General features: G+C 48.9%; 2 protein-coding genes across 8 annotated transcripts; one reads left to right on the top strand and one right to left on the bottom strand.

The window, feature by feature from the left end:
- Window positions 1-16: 16 nt before the first annotated feature.
- On the top strand, window positions 17-20,967 carry GON7 (GON7 subunit of KEOPS complex). Of its 5 annotated transcripts, none has more exons than XM_070065555.2 (2): window positions 17-338; window positions 20,550-20,967. In XM_070065555.2, the coding sequence occupies exons 1-2, from the start codon at window positions 131-133 to the stop codon at window positions 20,837-20,839; spliced, it is 498 nt and encodes a 165-aa protein (XP_069921656.2). In that variant the 5' UTR covers window positions 17-130; the 3' UTR covers window positions 20,840-20,967. The 5 variants fall into 5 exon arrangements, with proteins under 5 accessions (XP_069921656.2, XP_089178853.1, XP_089178855.1 ...); XM_089322727.1 differs by lacking the exon at window positions 20,550-20,967 and adding an exon at window positions 1,802-2,284 and having other exon boundaries at window positions 24-338; XM_089322729.1 differs by lacking the exon at window positions 20,550-20,967 and adding an exon at window positions 1,802-1,946 and having other exon boundaries at window positions 25-353.
- On the bottom strand, window positions 16,439-18,112 carry LYSET (lysosomal enzyme trafficking factor). 3 transcript variants are annotated; one of them, XM_051826434.3, is made up of 2 exons: window positions 17,957-18,112; window positions 16,439-17,245 (listed from the first exon to the last, which is right to left on the bottom strand). In XM_051826434.3, exon 2 carries the CDS (start codon window positions 17,227-17,229, stop codon window positions 16,834-16,836), a length of 396 nt encoding a protein of 131 aa, XP_051682394.1. In that variant the 5' UTR covers window positions 17,230-17,245; window positions 17,957-18,112; the 3' UTR covers window positions 16,439-16,833. The 3 variants fall into 3 exon arrangements, with proteins under 3 accessions (XP_051682394.1, XP_051682393.1, XP_051682395.1); XM_051826433.3 differs by lacking the exon at window positions 17,957-18,112 and adding an exon at window positions 17,613-17,908; XM_051826435.3 differs by lacking the exon at window positions 17,957-18,112 and adding an exon at window positions 17,518-17,626.
- Window positions 20,968-22,337: the final 1,370 nt, after the last annotated feature.

The raw sequence follows: 22,337 nt of genomic DNA, 5'->3' as shown, positions 1-22,337 counted from the left end.
AAGGAGGAGGAGCGACTTCCCACCAACGGAAGTGGCTCGTCTGCCTTCTCCCGCCCGCGCTGGCCGAGGGCTGGCTTCCGCTTCCGGGTCACGCTGCTTTGTGGCGCGCTCTTGAAGCTCCGCGGTCGCCATGGAGTTGGTGGGAGAGTACGTGGGGCCGGACGGGCAGCCGCAGAGGCTGCGGGCGCCGTGTGAGTTGCCGGGTGACGCCGACCCCCTCGAGGGCCTGCTGGCGGGCGCGGCCCAGATGAGGGAGCTGGTGTCCGAGCTCTTGGGCCCGCTGGTGCAGCGGGAGACGCGGGACCGGGTGGCGGCGGCCGGAGACGAGGCCTCGGATGGTGAGCTCTGAGAAGGTGCTGGCGCGCCCGAGGGCCGGCGTGGAGGGACGGGGGCCTTGGGAGGAGGAAAGGGGTGTCTAGAAGTTGTTGGCGCTCGCCGCCCCGTTAGCTGGGCTGCCGGCCGCCTGAGCGTTTCCGCGACCCCCCCCCCCACCACGTTGGGGTCAGGATTTATTTTTCTGTAGAGGAGCTTCAACTACTTGGTTTCCGGTGGTGATAATAAATGTAACACTAATAAAAATAACGTAGCTGTTGGCTCTGATCAGAAATCGAGCGCAGGCGTTACGGACGTGAAGAAAGTGGAGGTCTTGGTCAGTGTAGGCGGGGTGTAAAATGGCGTACCCGCTGGGAAAACCGTGTGCTTCCTCAGAAAGCTCGTGGGAGACGGCGCGGTGTGGCTGCCAGCCCTCCGAGAGGCTCGCGCCGAACCTGGAGACGTCCCCAGCGGCCTTGCGCACAGCTGAGGCGTGGAAGCAAAAGATGGCCAGCAGCTGATCAGAGCCACGAGTAGGCAGGGGTGGCTGCACACAGAGGAGTAGTATTCAGCAGTCAAAAGGAACGAAGCGTTGATACACGCCACAACGTGGCCAAACCTGGACACCATGCAGGGTGAAATACGCCGGCACCAAAGGCTCATGCTGTGTGCCTGTATTTCTCTGAAATGTGCGCCATAGGCAAATCCACAGAGACGGGAGGTGGATCGGCAGCTGCAGGGGCTGAGGGGCCGCGGAGAGGAGCGCTCGCGGGTCGGGGGTCCCTTTTTGGGGTGAAGAAAGTACTCGGGAATTAGATGGTGGTGATGGTTGCACGAGCTACTAACACGCACTGAACTGTACACTCTCAAGAGTAAGTTTTATGGTAAATGACTTAAATCTCTCAAAAGAACGACAGGAAAGTTTAAGGGCTGAAATTCTGCAAATCAGGTTGAAAATATACTTGATTTTATTAATCCTTAAAGTGAAGTGACTCATAACCATTTTAGCTGTGGAGGCGTCTTTCAACCACTGAACGTAATGTCGTACAACAAATATTTATTTTAAAAGGTGGTGATGAAGATGATGCAGAAGATGACAGTGACATTGATAACAGGACTAGTTCAGGTGGACCATCTGCAAAACGGCCAAAGCCATCATCATCGTAACAGTAGCTTTTAGGCGATTTTAAAACTGCTGCTCTGTCCTCATTGTCCCTGACCTTTAAGGAAGACTTGTGCTCTATTTGGAAAGGCATTTGTTTTTCTTTCCCAGGACATTTTTTGCCAAAAAGAATACTGTTTCTACTGCAAAAAGATAAATAAGTGTTTAGAAATGAAGTTTGTTTTCTCAAGTAAGAAATAAAATTCAGGCCATGTAAATAAGATAGAATACTAAATTCAGGCCATGGAACAATAATAGGTTACTTAATAATGTGTAAAACCCTCTAAGAGTTGGCAACTGAATTTTTGCTTTCTGTTTTTGAAACAGCTGTTAAATTGTGATGTCTACATCTTTTAGCTTCTGTTGTACAAAGTGTACAGGTCATGCGTCATGGGCAGTAACATTTCAAGGAACTGGCATGGCAAGTGATGACTATTGGACATTACATGACATGCTGTCAGTTTCTTATAAGTAGAAGGAAAATAAAGTAACAAAAAATACTGAAGTGAAAGAAGAGTCCTTGAGAGGGACCCGTGGAAATTTTGAATTCACACCTACACCGGTTGTAAAGACATCCGAGATGACCCTATTCCGTGGACATGGACTGCTGTTCTGATGTGTCTTGTATCTTGAGAGCCAGATGGCATGTGTTGTTGTGCTCTGCTGTGTTATATGTACAAGGACAAATATAATGCCTTAAGTAAACAATCTGTGTTGACAATAACTTGGATATTTTCTCTCCTTCTGTAGCCGTACTTTGTTTTAACTTAAGGGATTATTAAATCCTTTTCAAAATATATATTCCCAAAATACATGTGAGTGTGTGTTCTTTTCTACTTGTCAGGGGGACTAGAGCATTTTTTGTTCGCCATGCATCTTTCCTGATCAATTTAGATAGCTAAAATGCAGAGAAATCTCATAGCATGTACCTAAGGAATACAAATGCTTGTATTCAGATTTTAGTTTGGAAATAACCTGGAAGTAACTTTTGCAAATTATATCATTTATTTCAGAGATAAATTGAATCTCAGAATAGGTATTTACCCCAGGTGACAGAGCTAACCATTGACAGAGCCGGATTGTATACCTATTTAAATATTGCTATTAAAGTTGTTAAAAAATAGAGAAATTATTAACTTTTGTGATTCACCTTTATTACAGAATAATTTAAATGGATATAGTAGTACTTTGCCAGTTGTGCATTCTGAAGTCTATAGCTTACAAAGTATATGCTATTAGGAAAACTCAATTTACATACCTTTTCATATTCCTTTTTTTCTAGGATTTGTTTATTTGAAAGACAGTTTTTTCTGGTGAGGGGCCATGGCCAGGGGTGGGCCAGGCCAAAGCCAAGAGCCTAGAACTCCATCCAGATCTCCTGCATGCATGACAGGGGCCCAAGTACTTGGACCATCCTCCACTGCCTTCCAAGGTACATTAGCAGGGAGCTGGATCAGAAGTGGAGCAGCTGGGAGACCCACAGGATGCTGGTATCTAAGGCAACCACTTAGCTTGCTGTGCCACAGCGCTGATCCCTCTGCCCTTCATGTTCCTTTTTTTTTTTTTTTTTTTTTTAAGATTTTATTTGACAGAGACCGAGAGAAAGGTCTTTCATCTGCTGGATGGATGCAACGGCTGGAGCTGGGCTGCTCCGAAGCCAGGAGCTTCTGCGGAGTCTCCCATGTGGGTTCTGGGGTCCAAGCATTTGGACCGTCATCCACTGATTTCCCACGCTATAAGCAGAAAGCTGGATCAGAAGAGAAACACCTGGGACACAAACAGCCACCTGTATGGGATGCTGGCACCGCACAGCCTGCTGTGCCACAGTGCCCGCCCCTTGTCTTAGAATGTTTAACTTGGAACATAGGCCTTCTGCTGAGCAGTCCAAGGTAGTCAGAACAATGTCAACTGGAAAAGTTAGAAATGGTGAGCAATCATTTGTTTAGTTTATGGTAATGTTCCCAGGCCTTGCAGAGAGCTGGATCAGAAGTAGAGAAGCCAGTGGGTGAACTGGTGCCCATATGGGATGCCAGCATTGCAGGCAGTGGCTTTACCCACTACGCCACAGCGCTGGCCCCAATAATCTTTTAAAATATGAAACATACAGAATTTATGCAAGATCCATGTTTTTCCTAACAGTTAATGTTGCTTTTATTCACATAAAGAAATACTTATTTTAATAATAAGTGACAAGAACTTTCACCCTTTTGTAATAGGTTGTGTGGTTGCTTGGGTGTGCTATTAGAATTCAGAAAAAAATTTACTTGGAGCAAAAGTAAAGTATGGGAGAAAATCATCTGTGTCATGTGCCCCCGACCACTCCCACCATCTGGCTCAGAGGATTTATGCTTCTGTAGCTCCATGCTTTTCAAATCCTATCTGTCTAGCTCTTCTCATCTTTCAGGTTATTTGAAAGGCAGAGACAGAGAGATCCTCCATCCACTGGTTCACTCCCCAAATGGCTGCAATAGCCATGGCTGAGCCAGGCTGAAGCCAGAAGCCAGGAGCTTCCTCTGGGCCTTTCATGGATGGCAGGGACTCAGGCACCTGGGCTTTCCCAGGCATACCAGCAGGGAGCAGAATTGGAAGTGGGGCAGCCAGGTCTCCAACCAGCCACCATATGAGATACTAGCACTGCAGGCAGGCAGCAGTCCAACCTGCTATGCCACAGTGATCCCCCCCCCCCCCCGGAAACCTTTTCAACTGAGAAGACCTATACTTTTTATGCTTTAATTTCTGTTTTCATTTTATTTGAAAGGCATAGAGACAGACTGATCTTCCATCTGCTGGTTCACTCCCCAAATGCCTACAGCAGCAAGTTTGGCCAGGAGATTTGAACGCAGTCTGGCCTCCCACATAGGTGGCAGGGACCCGAGTTCTGGAGCCGTCTGCTGCTACCTCCAGGGTGCTCTCTAGCAGCAGAAAGTTGGGATTGGAAACAGAGCCAAGGATCAAACCTAGGCGTTGTGTTGGGAGTGCAGGCACTGCAGTTAGCATCTTAACCACGGCACAGACTCCCCTCTGTAGGCCTAGACTTTGGCTCATTGTTTTGTTTTTGTCTTTTAAAGATTAACTTTTATTTGAAAGGCAGAGTTACAGAGAAAAAGACCTGCCGTCTGCTTCCATTAGCAGGGAACGGGATCACAGTGGAGCAGCTGGCATTGCAGGTGCAGCTTAGCCTGCTGTGCCGCAGTGCCAGTCCCCCTTTAAAAAAGAAAAGAAACTGCCGACTGGAGTGCTGGCATCCCATATGAGTGCTGGGCGCCGGTTCAAGTCCCAGCTGCTCCACTTCCAATCCAGCTCCCTGCTAAAGTGCCTGGGGAAGCAGTGGAAGATGGCACAAGTGCCTGGGCCCGTGCCACCTACTTGAGACTCGGATGGAGTTCCTGGCTCCTGGCTTTGGTCTGTCCCAGACCTGGCTGTCGGCAACCATTTGGAGAGAACCAGTGGATGGAAGGTATCTCTCTCTCTCTTTGCCTTTCAAATAAATACATCTTTAAGGGGAAAAAGTGAGGAATTTTGAACATTCTGTAAACAAGGTCAAAATACAAAGAGGCAAACAGTATTTAGTATTTTCAGCACAAATGATTAGGAATTATTTCTTTCTTAGATTTCTCATGTCCTGGTCAGGAAAAAGACAACAAATACATAAAGGATAGGATGAACAGGATCATAGAAAAGAAACACGTGCCTTTTAAGTGAAAAGAATACTTTTACAAAGAAATGAAAATATCACCATGTGATACCGTTTTTCATTTTTAAGACTGAAAGATTAGCCTTGCCCTCTGCTGGCAGCCATTAAGTAAGCCAGGATAGGTGCATGCAAGTCTGTCCCCAAACTGGAGAAAGTAGCCGTCTAATGTGATGCACGCTCTAAGTATCACCAGCTCCCTGCCCCACTCAGCCAAATAAAGTACAGTCTGGAATATAAGACCTAGCATGGTTATGTCACACAGGATCTGTGTGTGCCATGGGAGCCACAAATGCCCAGTTCTTAAGGGTGCAGCCTGTGAAATTAATCAGCTAAAGTTTGCATGAAGCCAAACTGTTGCCAAAGAGCAAGCTGGATGCTGCTGTGGGGCCTTGGAGTCCTAAATTATTACTGGATTGGGGAAGATTCTATATATATATATACATTTTTGAGGTTATCCTCATTGATCTATAACGCTATCAAAATAAATTTTTATTTATTTATTTGAAAGTCAGAGAGAAGGAGAGGTTGGGGGGGGGGGTCTTCCATCTGCTGGTCCACTCCCCTGATGGCTGCAACAGCTGGAGCTGTGCCAATCCGAAGACAGGAGTCAGGAGCTTCTTCCGGGTCTCCCACGTGGGTGCAGGGGCCCAAGGACCTGGGCCATCTTCTATTGCATTCCCAGGCCATAGCAAAGAGCTGGATCAGAAGAGCAGCCGGGACTCGAACCATGGACAGCGCCCATATGGGATGCTGGCGCTGCAGGCAGCTGCTTTACCTGCTATTCCACAGTGCCAGCCCCAAGAAATCTTAATACCTAGTGAATCACCAAGCCAGTCCAGGAGGGAGAACTTGAGGGCTGTCACCTGCAGGCCAAGAGTTATGGCTTTGGGAAGGGTGACAAGTTTCATTCTGACATTGGTGGTTTTCATGAAGCAAAATTAAAGTGCAATAATTTTTTTAAATTTAAATATTTATTTGAAAGGCAGAGAGAAAGAGAGATAGACATCTTCCTTCTGATTCACTCCCACATGCCTGCAAACAGCTGAGGCTGGGCCAGGCCAGTTCTCACATGAATGTCAGGACCCAGTATTTGAGCCATCACTGGCCTCCCAGGAAGGGAGAAGTAAGCTAGAATCAGCAGTACTGGGACCAGCACGGGCACCCCAATATGAGATGCATGAGTCCATGCTGTGCCAAAAGTCTACCCAATGTTTGAAGACTAGATGATAGTGTATCTCGTTTCTAATAAGAAACCTTTTTGTCTTTGCTTTACCTTATTAGGGAGTTCTATATGTTTAAGACATGCTATGTTCTATGATAGATATAAAATGTTTACAAGAAAAAGAAAAGCTGAAAGACTGATAAATATTGACCTGGGAAGAATGCAAGGTCCATAGTATGTTGATGATCACAGTAGAAATTGCTCTAGGGGCTGGCGCTGTAGCGTAGCAGGTAAAGCTGCCACCTGCAGTGCTGGCATCCCATATGAGCCCCGGTTTGAGACACGGCTGCTCCACTTCTGGTCTAGCTCTCTGCAATGGCCTAGGAAAGCAGTCGAAGATGGCCCAAGTCCTTGGGCCCCTGCACCCGAGTGGGGGTCCTAGAGGAAGCTCCTGGTTCCTAGCTTTGGATCAGTACAGCTCCAGCCGTTGCATCCAATTGGGGAGTGAGCCAGCGGATGAAGGAGCTCTTTCTCTCTGCCTCTCCATCTCTCTCTGTGTAACTCTGACTTTCAAATAAATAAATCTTTGTAATAAAAAAAGAACGATACTTCTTAAATACCATGTTTAAAAAATTGCTCTAAGCTCAAAGATGATTGATGATTCTGTTAAAATGTTAAATATACACACTCTGACTCAACAGTGTCACTTCGAGGAATGTATCCTGCAGATAATAACACACATACACAAAGATTATTTTAATAATATTCATTGTGGGTCCGGCACTGTGGCATAGCAAGTTAAGCCACCGTCTACAGCACCAGCATTTCATATGGGTGCCAGTTCAAGTCCCAGCTGCTATACTTCTGATCCAGCTCCCTGCTAATGTGACTGGGAAAGCAGCGGAAGATGGCCCAAGTGCTTGGGCCCCTGCACCCACGTGGAAGACAAAGAAGAAGCTCTTCATTTTGGCCTGGCCATTGTGCCCATCTGGGGACTTAAGCAGTAGATCAAAGATTAATCTCTCTGTCTTTTCCTTTCTGCAACTCTGACTTTCAAATAAATAAATAATAAAAAGAATATTCATTGCAACATTATTCTTAGGTTATAAACCTAAAAATTTATCAGCAGAAAGTCATAAGTAAATAAAAATAGAGGAACATTAGTAGAATATGGGCTAGATGTGCCTGTGATATCTCTGATAGTTCAACGGCCTCTGGGAAGAGGGAAATTTTTCATTATATATCCTTTCATTCTCTGGGCTTTTTTTGTTGTTTTTTGGGGAAAAAAATTTATTTTTACTTATTTTAATTTACCTTGAAAGGAGAGAGAGACAGACAGACATCCTGTATCTGTTGGTTTACTCTCCAGATGTCTGCGGTAATCAGGGCCAGAATCGAGAGCACAGCAGGACTCAGGTCCTCCAGTGTGGACGTGGGCATCATGAAAACTCAGCTTTGTAAGGGCAAGTCAGCCATGGTAACAGCTTTAAAACACTGTCATGTGAGTAATTCAGGGTAAAAAATAACCAACCCAGACTTAAAAGATTCCAAATTTCCCATCCAAATACTTGTCAGAATAGGGAGCAGAGGGGCTGATGCTGTGGCGTAGCAGGTAAAACCTGCTGCCTACAGTGCCAGTACCCATATGGGTGCTGGTTCAAGTCCCAGCTGCTTCTCTTCTGATCCAGCTCTCTGCTATGGCCTGGGAAAGCAGTAGAAGATGGCCAAGTCCTTGGGCCCCTGCACCCGCATGGGAGACCCGGAGGAAGCTCCTGGCTTTGGATCGGCACAGCTCCGGTCATTGTGGCCAGTTGGGGAGTGAACCACTGGATGGAAGACCTTTCTTTGCTTCTCTTTTTATGTATAACTCTTTCAAATAAATAAATAAATCTTAAAAAAAAAAAAATAGGGAGTAGAATGAAACTTTCAGAGAGGTTGGGAATGCAAGGTTAGAAATAAGATGGGGGTGTTTTAAAGGGGGCGAGGGGTGGTGAGAGTAGTATGCCTAGCATACAAAGTGAATTTCACAATGTTGCTGCAGCTATTCCAGTTCTCAGGTGACCTTTGGGACCAGAATTGCTCTATTGAAGACATGGCCCAGGAAACAGTGAATAAGCATCTAGAAGTAAGCGTCTCTTTAAATCTTCTAAAAGGAACAGCTCACATTGGTACAGCAGGCCATTGGGGTAGTTTTGTTTTGTTTTAAGGATTATTTATTTGAAAGGCAGAGTTACAGAGAAAGAGATATTCCGTCCCCTGGTTCACTCCCCAGATGGCCACTGTGGCTGAGCCAGGCAGGAGCCAGGAAGGAGCTTTATACTGGTTTCTCGCATGGGTGCAGGGGCCCAAGTACTTGGCCATCCTTTGCTGCTTTCTCAGGTGCATCAGCAGGAAAATGGATAGGAAGTGAAGCAACCAGGACTCAAAGTGGCACCCATACGGGATGCTGATGTTGCCGGCAGCAGCTTAACCCCTACGCCACAATGCCAGCCCCAGGGTATAGCTTCAAATAGGAATTTACTCTTCACAAAATTTCTGGTGGAGGTAAGAAGTAGCTTCTAGAAACGGTAGATTAAATAAGTGCTTCATGGGTCCAAGACATCGCTCTGAGTACTAGAGTACTGGAATTGTGTGCTGTAGCTGTGGGGATCCTGAGAGCTGATGCGTGTTAGGTGGCTTGGGAGACTAACATGATGACAACTTGAATCCCTCAAGGGCTATGACAACCACTTGAAACCTTGTTTATGAATGTATACGTTTTTTCTCTGCATCAGTAAGGAAACTTCAAGAAAATATTAAAAGAACTATTGACAAAAATGGGGAGGCTCAGTTCAAATCTAGGCCTTAACGAGAATATACCACTGCAAGCTGAAACTGAAGAGCTTAATAATTAAACGAAAACATGACAGATTATTTTATGTAGTTAACAGTAAGTGTTAACTTTTAACCTTTATTCTTTCCAAGTGTGAACTAGGTTCTCTGTCTAGTGAGAAAGAAAAGTGCATTGAACAGGTAAACACTGAGCACCTACTGTGTCCCAAGGCACTCTTCTAGACGGGGCCTACAGCTGTGAACAGACAAATTCCCCAGCCTCATGGAGTTTAGATTCTAACAAAATATATAACGTGATGATAGTGCTGTGGAGAAAGTCAGGAAAGGAGGTTGCTTAGTTTTAAATAGGACAGCCAGGGAGCAGAACTACAGAGATTGATCTTCCCTCACTCCCCCAATGGTACAACAGCCCCGGCTGGGCCAGGCCAAAACCAGGAGCCTGGAGCTCCATCTGTGTTTCCCACACGGGTAGCAGGGTCCTGGCCACTTGGGCCATCTTCCACTGCCTCCCCAGGCACATTAACAGGGAGCTGGATTGGAAGTGGAGCAGCTAGGAGCAGCACTCATTTAGGATGCTGGTATCACAGGCTGCAGCTTAACCCATTGCACCACTTACGCTGGATCAATAAATCTTTATTTAACAAAAAGAATCAAGAAGACTAGAGTGGCTGGAGTCAAGTCAGGAGCAGAGAGACTAGCAGAAAATGAAGTGAAGGTAAAGGGTGGCACTTTATCTGTTTTTTGAGAAGCTACAGGAAGGTTTTTGAGAGAGAGCATTTTAGAAAGATCCCACTGTCGACTGGGTTGATAATAGACTTGTAGGGAACTAAAGGAGTGGATTTCGGTGAGTGGACATCAGCAGCTTGGTTTGGGCAAGATTAAATTTGACAAGCCTGGTAGGACATCTTAGTAGACATATCAGTAGGCAGTCGCATATTCAAGTCTAGAGCACAGGAGAGAGGTGCAAGAGAAAAATGGGGTATTTAAAGTCATGAGCTGGGATGAGATCACCAAAGGAGTATCAGGGCTGGTGCTGTGCAGCAGGTTAGACTGCCATCTGTAGCACCAGCATCCCTTATGGGTGCCAGTTCAAGTCTCTGCTACTCCACTTGTGATTCAGCTCCCTGTTGATTTGCCTGGGAAAGCAGCGGAGGATGGCCCAAGTACTTGGGCCCTTGCACCCACGTGAGAGACCCGGATAAAGCTCTTGGCTTCATCTTGGCCCAGCCTCGCAGTTGTGGCCATGGAGAGTGAACCAGCAGATGGAAGATTTCTGTCTGTCCCTCTCTAGCTCTGCCTTTCAAATAAGTAAAATAAATCTTTTAAAAAAAAAAATCAGTTCTTCAGTCAGATTAGCTACATCTAAAGGGCTCCTTTCACATGGTTAGTGGCTGCTGATTGGACAGCACAGATGGGAGAACGTTTTCATCATTCTTGGAGTTCTGTTGAACGAAGCTGTTCCAGAAGCCGACTGAAGAAAGTACCTCAAGGATGGGGAATAGCAGAAATGGCACATAATTAAGGGAACTTGGACTTGACCACTGGATTTCATTATTATTTAAGTGATAATGACTTGTTGCTAGAACAGTTTTGGTAGAGTAGGGAGCAAAGCCTAGAGGACTTGCAGTGAGAAGCACGTACAGGTGACTAGAGATTTACAGTTGGAATGGCTGCTGGGGTGAGCTTACAGCAGATTATTTGTTGAAGCTACTTCAAAGATAAACACAACTCTCAGGACGAACATGAGTTCTTAGTAAATAATACATAAACAGCACAAGCCAGTGATTCTCAACCCTAATAGAATCACTTGAAGAGCTTCCGAAACATAATTTCCTGGACCCACCCCCAGAGATAGACATAATTGGATGGGAGGGGACGCTGGCTTGGTTGATGTCTGAGTTTTGCCTTGTTTATTTCCTTAGGTAATTCTAATGTACAGCTGTTTCCTTGTCTTCGTACAAGAAATAATTCAGGCGTGAGACAGGGAGTAAGTGGAAAGCAAATAGCAAGGTTTATTAGGGCAGGGACATCCGTAAGAACGGATGGGCACCTCCCCAGACAGAACCTGAGAGAGAGCGCCCAGTCGCTCAGACTGGGGGAGAGCGGGGTTACATGGTTGAGTGGAGAGAGTACACCTGGGCAGGCAGGCGAGCGACTCAGCAGAGAGGCAGAGGGCTGAGCGCGCAGTCCGGTTGAGGCCGGGGGTTTTTAAGGGGATTGCTCTTGCCTTTCCACATCTCCTCCTGGAGCTTTTTGGATGTAAATACTAAAAATTCCTTTCTGAGTTTTCCCCCTGAAGTTATCAGCTAGGGGGAAGCCTGGCTGGAGCCGCCCCGGTTAGAAGAAGGGTGAGGGGGACCCCCGGAAGATCAGGATCCCGGGCAGGATGTTTGAAGTACAGATACTGGGCTGTACCTGGAAGTTTATCAGGCAGAAGAGGCAGGGGCCCCCACCTGGCAGGTTATTGGGTAGAAAGGGCAGGGCAGGATGTTTCAAGTGCAGATACTGGGCTGCCCCTGGAAGGTTATCGGGATGACTTTGAGATGTCTCCTTAGGCCTTTGTCACACACACATAAGCTCATATCTGACTTCCTGCCTAACATAGCCACAGTTCAGGTCTCATTCTTTGCCTTATATCAAAACATAAATGCAAGCTATGGTCCCAAGTTAAATGCAGCTTGCATGTTGAGGAATTTACAAAGCAAAGGTACCTACTTGATGGAAAAACGAGCCATACAGTATGTAGTACCACTGTTAGACTGAGACTGCCAAGTCCACCCAGGACATCAACACTAGATAATCATAACAAAAAAGACTAAACACTACCACGATGAACAAATACACCAGTTTACTTTATGGGGCAGTTCCTCACATAGGAGCACGTTATGACTTAACTTCCTCAAAGAAAATTTTTGTTATTTGTCAAACTTCTGGAGCAAAGTCAAATTCTCAACCTAAGAGAATCACATTTTTATTTTAAAATTGTTAGCGTCTTTCAAACTAGAAACTTTATGTGGTGACTGAAGTTCCATGAAGCAGATGTTTCTGTAGTTATCTGGTCCCTATATTGGCAAATTATTTAAAAGGCAGAGTCAAGGGGAGAGAAACAGAAATCTCCTATCCACTGCCTCACCACCCAAATGCCCACAACAGCCAAGGCTGGGCCAAGCCAAAGTCAGAAGCCAGGAATTCAGTGCAGGTCCCCTACACAGGTGGCAGAGATCCAACGCTGCTCCCTCCAGGGTGTGCCTGAATAGGAAGCCAGAATGGAGAGCAAAGCTGGGATCTGAACCCATGTCTCAGACATGAGGTCAAACGGTGGCTTAACCACCCCTATATTGGGACCTCTGAAGAAATATCTGGCATGTTTCAGTGAAAAACAGTTAACAAGGTTACTTCACTTCAGGTGCAGTTTCAAATAAAGTGAATTATCAAATCATTGTGGCTATAGCTCCCTTATCTCTGGAAGCAAATATTTACCAGTTAAGGATTTTTACATTTGCCATTTATCTTGCTATATAATTCTATGTTCACCACTTCTTGTATTGTGATGTGAATATGAAATAAATGACCACCTTGTGTTATACACAAGCTTCCTCTCCATTATCTTCCTCATCTAAGAGCTGAGCCATGGGGCTGGCACTGTGGCATAGAAGGTAAAGCCGCCACCTGCAGCCTACCATATGGGCGCCGGTTGGAGTCCCAGCTTCTGATCCAGCTCGTTGTTGGTATGCCTGGGAAAGCAGCAGAAGATGGCGCAGGTCCTTGGGCCCCTGCACCCACATGGGAGACCTGGAGGAAGCTCCAGGTTCCTGGCTTCAGATGGGCCCAGCTCCAGCCATTGTGGCCATTTGGGAAGTAAACCAGTGGATGGAAGACCTCTCTCTGCCTCTTTGTAGCGCTCCCTTTCAAATAAATAAATCTTAAGTAAAATAAATAAGAGGGGCCAGTGCTGTGGCGCAGTAGGTTAATCCTCCGCCTGCAGCACTGGCATCTCACATGGGCGCCGGTTCTAGTCCCAGCTGCTCCTCTTCCAATCCAGCTCTCTGCTGTGGGCTGGGAAAGCAGTAGAGGATGGCCCAATTCCTTGGGCCCCTGCACCCACATGGGAGACTTGGAAGAAGCTCCTGGCTTCGGATCGGCGCAGCTGCGGCCTTTGTGGCCATTTGGGGAGTGAACCAACGGAAGGAAGACCTTTCTCTGTCTCTCCCTCTCACTGTCTGTAACTCAACCTCTCAAATAAATAAAATAAATCTTTAAAAAAAATAAGAGCTGAAATATTAGAAAAATATGTATTTCTCCTTTTCCTCTTTGTCAAAAGAATGTTTTGAACTAGTTATTAAATAACCATAAAGAAACTAGGGATAATGTACAACTTGGATAAGTAATTCCTAAATAATCAAAAAAGACTAGCCTTAGATAATCTGAAATTTGGTTATTAAATTTGGGAATAATACACTAATCCTACTCTATTTTAGTGTTCTACTATTGAAGCAATATGATTTTGAAAGATAGAAATGGGCTGAACATTTACTTAACCAAATTCCAAAATCCTAAATTTGAGGTATAAAAATAAAACCTACTGCAATAAAAAATTGCTCAAATCAGAGTAAGTTCTAGTGTTCAGAATACAGGGGGGCTATTTTGGTGCACAAAAATGTGCTACATACTGCATAAAGAACTGGAGGGGAGGGGTGGGGAGGTGGGGTTCTGATGGCCTTATCTGATCTGCTTACACTGTGTCCCATGAAGATGTACCTGTGTTACTTATTACCTATTAAGGAAAAAGAAATTACTCTTTCCTAACGGACAAGTTCACCAAACCTTGTATTACATCAAGCATTTATAAAATACATAAAAATAATTGAAATAATTTTCTTCAATCGTTTCCAGATTATCACTGCCTCAAGGCTGTGAAATTAGAAACTGCCCAGTGATTTTCCTCAAATCATCCTTTTTTTAAAGAAGCAGTAGAGGCCGGCGCTGTGGCTCAATAAGCTAATCCTCCGCCTTGCGGCGCCGGCACACCGGGTTCTAGTCCCGGTCGGGGCGCCAGATTCTGTCCCGCTTGCCCCTCTTCCAGGCCAGCTCTCTGCTGTGGCCGGGAAGTGCAGAGGAGGATGGCCCAAGTGCTTGGGCCCTGCACCCTATGGGAGACCAGGAGAAGCATCTGGCTCCTGCCATCGGATCAGCGCGGTGCACCGGCCGCAGCGTGCCAGAAAGACCTTTCTCTCTCTCTCTGTCCACTCTGCCTGTAAAAAAAAAAAAAAAAGCAGCAGCAGTAGAGTGGAATGATAAAGAGCTGGCGCTCTAAAGCCAGACATCCTAGGTTCAGATCCACTTACTTGCTGTGTGACCATGGACAGATAATTCCTATTTGCTTCAGGTTTTCTTGTCTGGAAAGTGGCACCTGTATCAGTACAATGTGTGCCTCATACCACTACCATGAAGAACGAATGTAACTCACTCTAAAGTCACCTGCAGCATGCGTACTAAGTACTCAAAAGATGCAACTGATCTGTCATCCGACCCTCAGAGAAGTGCATGTCTGGCGCCTGCTGCCTGTCTGGCAGATCATAACCAGATCTTTGGAGAAAATAAGAGAGGCAAGGCCGGCGTCGTGGCTCACTTGGTTAATCCTCTGCCTGCGGAGCCGGCATCCCATGTGGGTCCCGGGTTCTAGTCCCGGCTGCTCCTCTTCCAGTCCAGCTCTCTGCTGTGGCCTGGGAAGGCAGTGGAGGATGGCCCAAGTGCTAGGGCCCTGCACCCGCATGGGAGACCAGGAAGAGGCACCTGGCTCCTGGCTTTGGATCGGCGCAGTGCCGTCCGTAGTGGCCATTTGGGGAGTGAACCAACAAAGGAAGACCTTTCTGTCTGTCTCTAACTCTGTCAAATAAATTTAAAAGTAATAATAAAGAAAATTAAGGGAGGCAAATGATATTTAACTGGAGAAGGCTTGATCCTGCTGTTTGTGAACTATAAGGCACCTGCCTGATCTCTTTAAGTTTGCTATAGAATGCTCAGCCTTCCCTTCTGGTCAAATCAGGTGTAGCAAAAAGGTGAAGCTGCTAAGAAACTTTCAGTCAGTTCTACAAATGGAGAAAAACCTTTCTCGGTAATATTGCCGTTTCCATTCTTTGGCATGACCAGGCCAGCAGTGTCCTGTGCTGATGTGAGAAGCCTACAGCTCAGTGGTTAGGAGTCGTGGCATCGAGGTGCCTGCTATTAGTTGGGTGACCTTTGGCAGACTGCTTAACACCTCTACCTCAGTTTCCTTATCTGTCGAAATCTGCCTGATTGTTTCATGGAGTCATGAGAACTACACGAGTTAATTCTTAGAACAGGGATTAGGCCGGCGCTGCAGCTCACTTGGCTAATCCTCCGCCTGTGGCGCCTGCACCCCAGGTTCTAGTCCTGGTTGCCCCTCTTCCAGGCCAGCTCTCTGCTGTGGCCCGGGAGTGCAGTGGAGGATGGCCCAAGTGCTTGGGCCCTGCACCCGCATAGGAGACCAGAAGGAAGTGCCTGGCTCCTGGCTTCGGATCAGCGCAGCATGCCGGCCGCAGTGCGCCAGCCGTAGCAGCCATTTGGGGGGTGAACCAGCAGAAGGAAGACCTTTCTGTCTGTCTCTCTCACTGTCCACTCTGCCTGTCCAAAAAAAAGGGGGGGCGGGGATTAAAGCTGTATCAAATGTTTCCTGATATTAATGATGTAACTACTTAATAAAAGTGTATCTTGATTCTCCCAGGAGATAAAAATGCCTAGTAATTTCCACTGTGGTTATTTGCCTTGGTACCCTGGCACTACACACAAGGTAATACAAATGCCAAGGCGGAGGTACACAGATGACATCTCCACGCGATTTACCGATTGCCTAAAAGACCAGACCTTACTCCAGAATGGAGAAGCTGCCCGACGAGGACACGCACGGTATCTAGAGGGACACAGGCTCTGGTAAGGAAGGACGTGGACAGAATCACCTGGGAGCAGTACTGCAAGGGGAAAGCAGTTCAGGCAGTATTCTCATCAACCTCCTCCTCTTGGCCTCGATATAAGTTAACGTCTTCCTTTCACTGAGTCCCTTCCCAAGGAGTTTTTTAAACTGACAGCATTAATGATTTAGCTAGCCGTTACCAAGAACAAACTGTGCTCACCAAGACAGCCGTCACCTCAGTAATTTTATGTGAGTGTTTCCTACTGATAGCATAAACAGTTGGCCTAGCTACAACAGGACAAACTGTTTTTTTAAGTTTGAGAAATTGTAAAGCAAGCCAAGTAGTTGTATAAAATTTAAATTTTATGACCATGTTTGGACCTTTTATACACGTAACACAATGGAAACGTTTATATTCATTTTTTCCCCTAAAGGAACATTTTCTGAATCATCACTATGTTGTACAGCAGAATAGAAATATAAGCTCAGGTGCTTATTCAAGTTTCTAAAGAATGCAAATAACAGACACAATTTCACCTCCAAAAATCTGAAGTCGTCAACATGATTTTGTTGTACTGTGTCTCCGGCTTTACCTAAAAAGCCATTATTACTCAGATACAGCCCTCCAGTCACATTTCCTTAAAAACCCGCTGCCCGCCACAACTTCCTGAGATCTGCGAGAACTGCAGCCTGCGGTCAGACTCCATGAAGTACCGGCAGTTCCGGAACAAGGACAGCGACTACGTGTCGATCAGTTGCAGTCTGCTGATCTGATTAGACGCCTTGACAAACGCCTGGTGGCGATTGCAGATCACTGCCAGGCATATGGGGATGATGCAGTAGCCCACCGTCTTGGGGTCGGCTCTTGTGCAGGAGTACAGGAACAAAAACATCTGTAAGTAGGGGACCAGGAAAATAACCGTCCACAACCAAAAGGGCAGCGAGAGCAACCGCGCTTTCAAGGAATGTGTCCATGTGGTCCCTTGCAGGGGCTCCTCGGGGTGCTGCTGAGTGTGCTCCAGGGCCAGCCTGTTGTACGTCTCGTTGATCTCAAAGACGTAGTGGAAGGCCGCCGCGCTCGCCAGCAGGTACAGCCCCACTCCAATCCACCCCATCCGCTGGCGGAAGTTCATCATTCTCCATGCTCTGTGCCTTCAAACCAAACAAACAAGCAGTCAGCGCTGGCCGAGCTGTGACGGCAGCTACTCCGCATTATCTGATTGCCTTCCAGAGTCCTAGAATAGCCGCACCTAACACTGTAAGAGTTCGCGTACATTTAGTAAGAGGTGGCGGCGGCTTACAGGTGGTTTCATGCAAGTTACAGGCAAGCAAGGAACATGGTTGCAGGACACATCGAGTTCTGCTTTTTACGTGACTCCCACAAGACAGAGGTCATCAGATCCCACTTAAATAAATCGGTATACCTGCCCTTCGAAACTGCACTTAAGCTAGCCTCCTCCGGGACACTGCGCTTGTCCAGGCTCTACTCGGGCCGGCGCCGCGCCCCGTCAACACTTACAGTGGTCCCGGGAATCTTCCTGGAGCCAGAGAACCACTCAGTTCTGAGGACTCGGCCGGCTTCGGCATCTCCGAGGCAGCCGCCGCAGAAATCCCTGGGCCGCCCGCTCGGAGAAGGCGAGCGCCGCCAGCCCGAAGCACAACTCGGTGTAAGCGCGGCGTGGGCACAGCGGTCACGCGGCCCCTGGCGCCGCCGCGGGAGCCCCGGCCCGGCGGGGAGGCTCCCGCCCCTGCCGCGCCGCAGGCAGGGCTGCGCCGGGCCCGGGCCTCGCCGCCGTGCAGCGCGACAGCCCCGCGCCCGCCGGCCGAACCTGCCAGCAAAGGCGACCAGCCCCCCGGTCTCACCTTCCTGTCCCGAGCGGCCCGCCCGCCCGCCGTCCCGGATGCCGCCGCAGTCGGGGCTTCCGGCTCGAGCCGGAAGCGCTCGCGCCCCGCCCCGCAGGGCCTGCCCCCTGGTGACGTCAGGGAGCCCCGACGGCCGGCTCACCTGCCGGCGCGAGCGAGCTCCAGACGGCCGAAGTGGGACCCGAGCCGAGGCTGCGGCCCGGCCCCCGGCGTCGGCCTCCGTCGGGCTTGGCGGCCTTTGCGGTTGGCATTCTCGGCCCTGGAGCCCCGTCGCCTTCTCGCCCCATCGATCTCTCCTCGTGCGCCGCAGGAACGCCGCGGTCCGCCATCGATCGCCGCCTCGCGCGGCCTCCGGCTGTCCAGCCTGGCCCTCGGCACACGGACGCAGACCAGAGCTCTGGGTCCACGGTGAGTCTGCTGGGGACGCCAGAGGCGGAGAGGAGACCGTGGCTGCTGGACCTGCGCACGTCGCCGAGACCCGCCTGGGCCACATCTGCGCCCCGAGCCCATTGGAGCTTCAGTCGTATCTCGGGCACCATGGCGAGGCTCCTGGGAGACTGGTGCGGGGTGGGCGCGGGCCCTGCAGAGCGCTGCCGGCTGCGCCGGACCCCTCGGGGCACAGGCTGCTTGGGAGGGTGCTCGGGAGGCCTGAGGACGGGGAGGGAGCCGCAGTGGGCATGCTGGGAGGAAGCCCCGGCCCAGAATTGTTTTAGAAAAACTTATTTACTTGAAAGTGATTTTTATAAGGATTTACTTATTTATTTGAAAGTCAGAGTTACAGCGAGAGATGGAGAGACAAGAAGAGAGATGTTCCACCCATCAGCTGGTTCACTCCCTAAATGGCCGCAACAACCAAGGCTGGCACAGGCCGGGGCCAGGAGCTGGGAGCTTCATCCGGGTCTCCCAAGTGGGTGCGGGGACCCAAGTGCGTGGGCCATCCTCCGCTGCCTTCCCAGGCACGTTAGCAGGGAGCCGGATCAGAAGTGGAGCCGCCGCGACCAGAACCGGTGGTAGGCAGTGGCTTAACCTGATATGCTGCAGCCCCGCCCCCAGACAGTGAATCTTCAAGCAGACTAAATGAGTTTCTGGAGAGAAGGATGTGACCGTGGGTGAGCGGACCAGAGCTCTTGGGTATGGAAATGACCCCCTTGCTGTGGACGAGGACATGACCCCAGAAGCGGGGCGCCTCTCTTGGCACAGGCGTTGGATGAGGCTCTTCAGCCTGCCCTGCCGTACATGAAATACAAAAGGCTGAGAATGTTCTCGGTCAGGGACCCTCCAGAACCAGGGGAGGAAGAATTTGAGCCGTGATGCCCCATACTGCCCAGATGTTGGAGACATGGCTGGTGTCAAATGCAGAGAAGAGAGCCTTGGAGGCCCAGCACCGGGTAAAGAACCCTTGATTAAAGCCCCCAGTGCCTCCTGGCTCAAGTCAGCGTTTGGGGAGCTGGGGCTCGTCTTGTGTCCTAGGTCTGGAGCCTCCATTATGGCTGGTGCAGAGAGGAGCCCTTGAGAAAGATGGTGTCAGGCCCGTGAGAGGCCGGCGCAGCCCCTGGCCTGTGGCAGTTATCACACTGACAACGGAAGGGGAGAAGGCCCATCTGCAGGCAGCACCTGGCCTGAATCCCAGGGCACTGGGAAGGGGCACCTGGCAGTGAACAGAGTGAAGGTAGAGCAGTTCACATACGCCAGGGACAGACGTTCACCAACCCCGCCTGGTGCTGCAGATCGCTCTTCTGTGCTGTTCTTAACATAAACCCTTGTCCTCAGGTCTCCTAAATGTGTCGTGCACAGGAAGGAGGTTGTCTGCGTGGCTGTTTATATTCACCCCGTGAATGCTTTCTGTCATGCAGCATTGTACAGGTTTATCACTTGCACGTGTGTGGTGACCTGAGGCCAGACGGCGCTCAGGTGCGTATTCTGAGCAGAGCTCGTTGAGGAGTCAGCTGTCGGATAACAGGTGCAGTGTGGCGGGTCACACGTGATCGCGGGCCATCAGTAGTTTTTAGGGGTGCCTTGCCCCACATTTGATGGTGAGGGTCACCGTCAGTGGTTAAGATATTTATTATTTTCTTCATGAGTCAGAACTATATTCTGTCTAATCAAAACAAAAGGCAGTCGACAGACGTGGTGCAGTGGGTTAAGCCACAGCTTGGGACACCCACTTCCCACAAGAGTGCCGGTTCAAGTCCTGGCACTGACTGATCCAGCTTCCTGCTAATGCACCTGGGAAGGCGGCAGGTGGTGGCTCAAGCAGGGTTCCTGTCACCCACGTGGGAGACCCAGATGGAGATCTGGCTCCTGGCTTCAGTGTAGCCTGGCCCAGCACAGGCTGTTGCGGGCATCTGGGCAGTGAACCAGTGAATTGAAGATCTTCGTCTCTCTGTCTCTTTCTCTCCATGTCTTTGTCAGAATTGAATGCCGAGGTTGACAAATTTGCAACTTCCTTTTTTAACCCCACATTTCTGATCTGTGTCATTGACGCGTGTGGTTCTGAATTTCATTTTCATGGTTGTTATAAATTATAGTGTGAAGTTATAAAATTTAAAAATGATAATACAATGACTTCTTTTCTCTGTTTTGCTTATATCAGGATTCCAGGAGGGATATCATTTGAACAAAGGGTTCCTTAAGCATGAATCTGGAAACCACTGGACGCACAGAGACTTCGTCCTCTGGACTCGTTCCTCCTGTGGCCCGTGGACAGAAAGTCGTCTTCTAGGTGAAACGGCAGGAGGGACCGCAGAAGCAGTAACAGAGCAGCATGAAGCCAGACAGGACTCAGGTCCGTGCAGGCAGCAGGTCAGACGCGTAGTGTGCTCAGTTAGGGCAGAGAAGGAGAGACGTGCAGGGTGCTGGCCAGTGCACGGCAAACTGGACTGAAGGCGCTCCCGTCACCTCTCCCATAATGCTCTTGCTAAGAATTCTGCTTTAAAGGAAAATGTAGTTCCATGATGGTGAAAATGGACAGAGAAATTAGGGAAACTTGTGCAAGGTGAAACAGCTTGAAAGTAGCTGGGCCAGAATCCTGTCCTCCGTCTTCCTCCAGGGTCCTTATCCCCGAGACAAGAACCAGGCCATCCTAAGGGTAGCTGTACCCAGAGCCTCACGAGGCGAGACGTTGTTGGTGCTCCACCCCACATGCCCCGTATGCACCAGACTACCTTGCTCGGAATCAGCGAGCCCCCTGCAGACTGCACATGCTGGCAGTGGGACATAGGACAGCCCGGAAGTCCCAGGGACGTGAGAGGGTGGTGTGAGTCAGTCCTCAAAAAGGAAGGCAAGTGGCGTGGGTGTTGGGTGCGACACTTTTTTTTTTTTTGACAGAGAGAAAGGTCTTCCTTCCGTTGGTTCACCCCCCCAAATGGCCACTACGGCAGGCCCTGTGCCGATCCGAAGCCAGGAGCCAGGTGCTTCCTCCTGGTCTCCCACGCAGGTGCAGGGCCCAAGCACTTGGGCCATCCTCCACTGCCTTCCCAGGCCACAGCAGAGAGCTGGACTGGAAGAGGAGCAACCGGGACTAGAACCCGGCATCCATATGGGATGCCGGCGCCACAGGCGGAGGATTAGCCAAGTGAGCCACAGCGGCGGCCCGGGTGCAACACTTAAGACTGCTTGGGGCCGGCGCCACGGCTCACTAGGCTAATCCTCTGCCTTACAGCGCCGGCACACCAGGTTCTAGTCCCGGTCTGGGTGCCAGATTCTGTCCCAGTTGCCCCTCTTCCAGGCCAGCTCTCTGCTGTGGCCCGGAGTGCAGTGGAGGATGGCCCAAGTGCTTGGGCCCTGCACCCCATGGGAGACCAGGAGAAGTATCTGGCTCCTGCCATCGGATCAGCGCGGTGCGCCGGCCGCACTGCGCCAGCCACGGTGGCCATTGGAGGGTGAACCAACGGCAAAGGAAGACCTTTCTCTCTCTCTCTCTCACTGTCCACTCTGCCTGTCAAAAAAAAAAAAAAAAAAAAAAAAACCGTTTGGGGTGCCCACCCCCTGTTGGAGTACCCAGTCCTAGTCCTGGCTCTTAGCTTCCATCTAATGTACACCCTGGTAGCCCGTGCAGGATCAAGTTCTTGGGTCCCCGCTATCCACATGGGAGACCCAGAATGAGATCGGGCTACTCCTGTTGCAGGCATTTGGGGAGTGAACGAGCTAAAGGGAGATCACTCTGTGTCTCTGTCTCTGCCTTTCAAATAAATAAAAATTTTGGCAAAAAGAGTGAAAGTGATAGCACGAAGAAAGCTTGAAGACTGTTGAAAGGTAGGAGAATGTCTAATAAAAAGAACATTTTATTTTATTTTTTAATATTTATTTATTTGAAAAGCAGAGTTAGAGGTAAAGACAGAGAGAAAAATCTTCCATTTACTGATTCACTCCCCAAATGGCG

This window comes from Oryctolagus cuniculus, chromosome 20 (genome assembly GCF_051225735.1).
Source record: "Oryctolagus cuniculus isolate XC-2025 breed Fujian yellow rabbit chromosome 20, ASM5122573v1, whole genome shotgun sequence".
NCBI classification, from domain to species: domain Eukaryota; kingdom Metazoa; phylum Chordata; class Mammalia; order Lagomorpha; family Leporidae; genus Oryctolagus; species Oryctolagus cuniculus.
This window is presented reverse-complemented; position numbering and strand designations above follow the sequence as displayed.

Bases quoted from the DNA above. Each gene is read 5' to 3' on its own strand.
- GON7 (XM_070065555.2), top strand. From the start codon at position 131: ATGGAGTTGGTGGGAGAGTACGTGGGGCCGGACGGGCAGCCGCAGAGG. The intron at 339-20,549 runs GTGAGCTCTGAG...TGCTTATATCAG, and splicing joins CGGAGACGAGGCCTCGGATG to GATTCCAGGAGGGATATCAT.
- LYSET (XM_051826433.3), bottom strand. From the start codon at position 17,680: ATGCCGAAGCCGGCCGAGTCCTCAGAACTGAGTGGTTCTCTGGCTCCA. The intron at 17,246-17,612 runs GTAAGTGTTGAC...TTTGGTTTGAAG, and splicing joins GGAAGATTCCCGGGACCACT to GCACAGAGCATGGAGAATGA.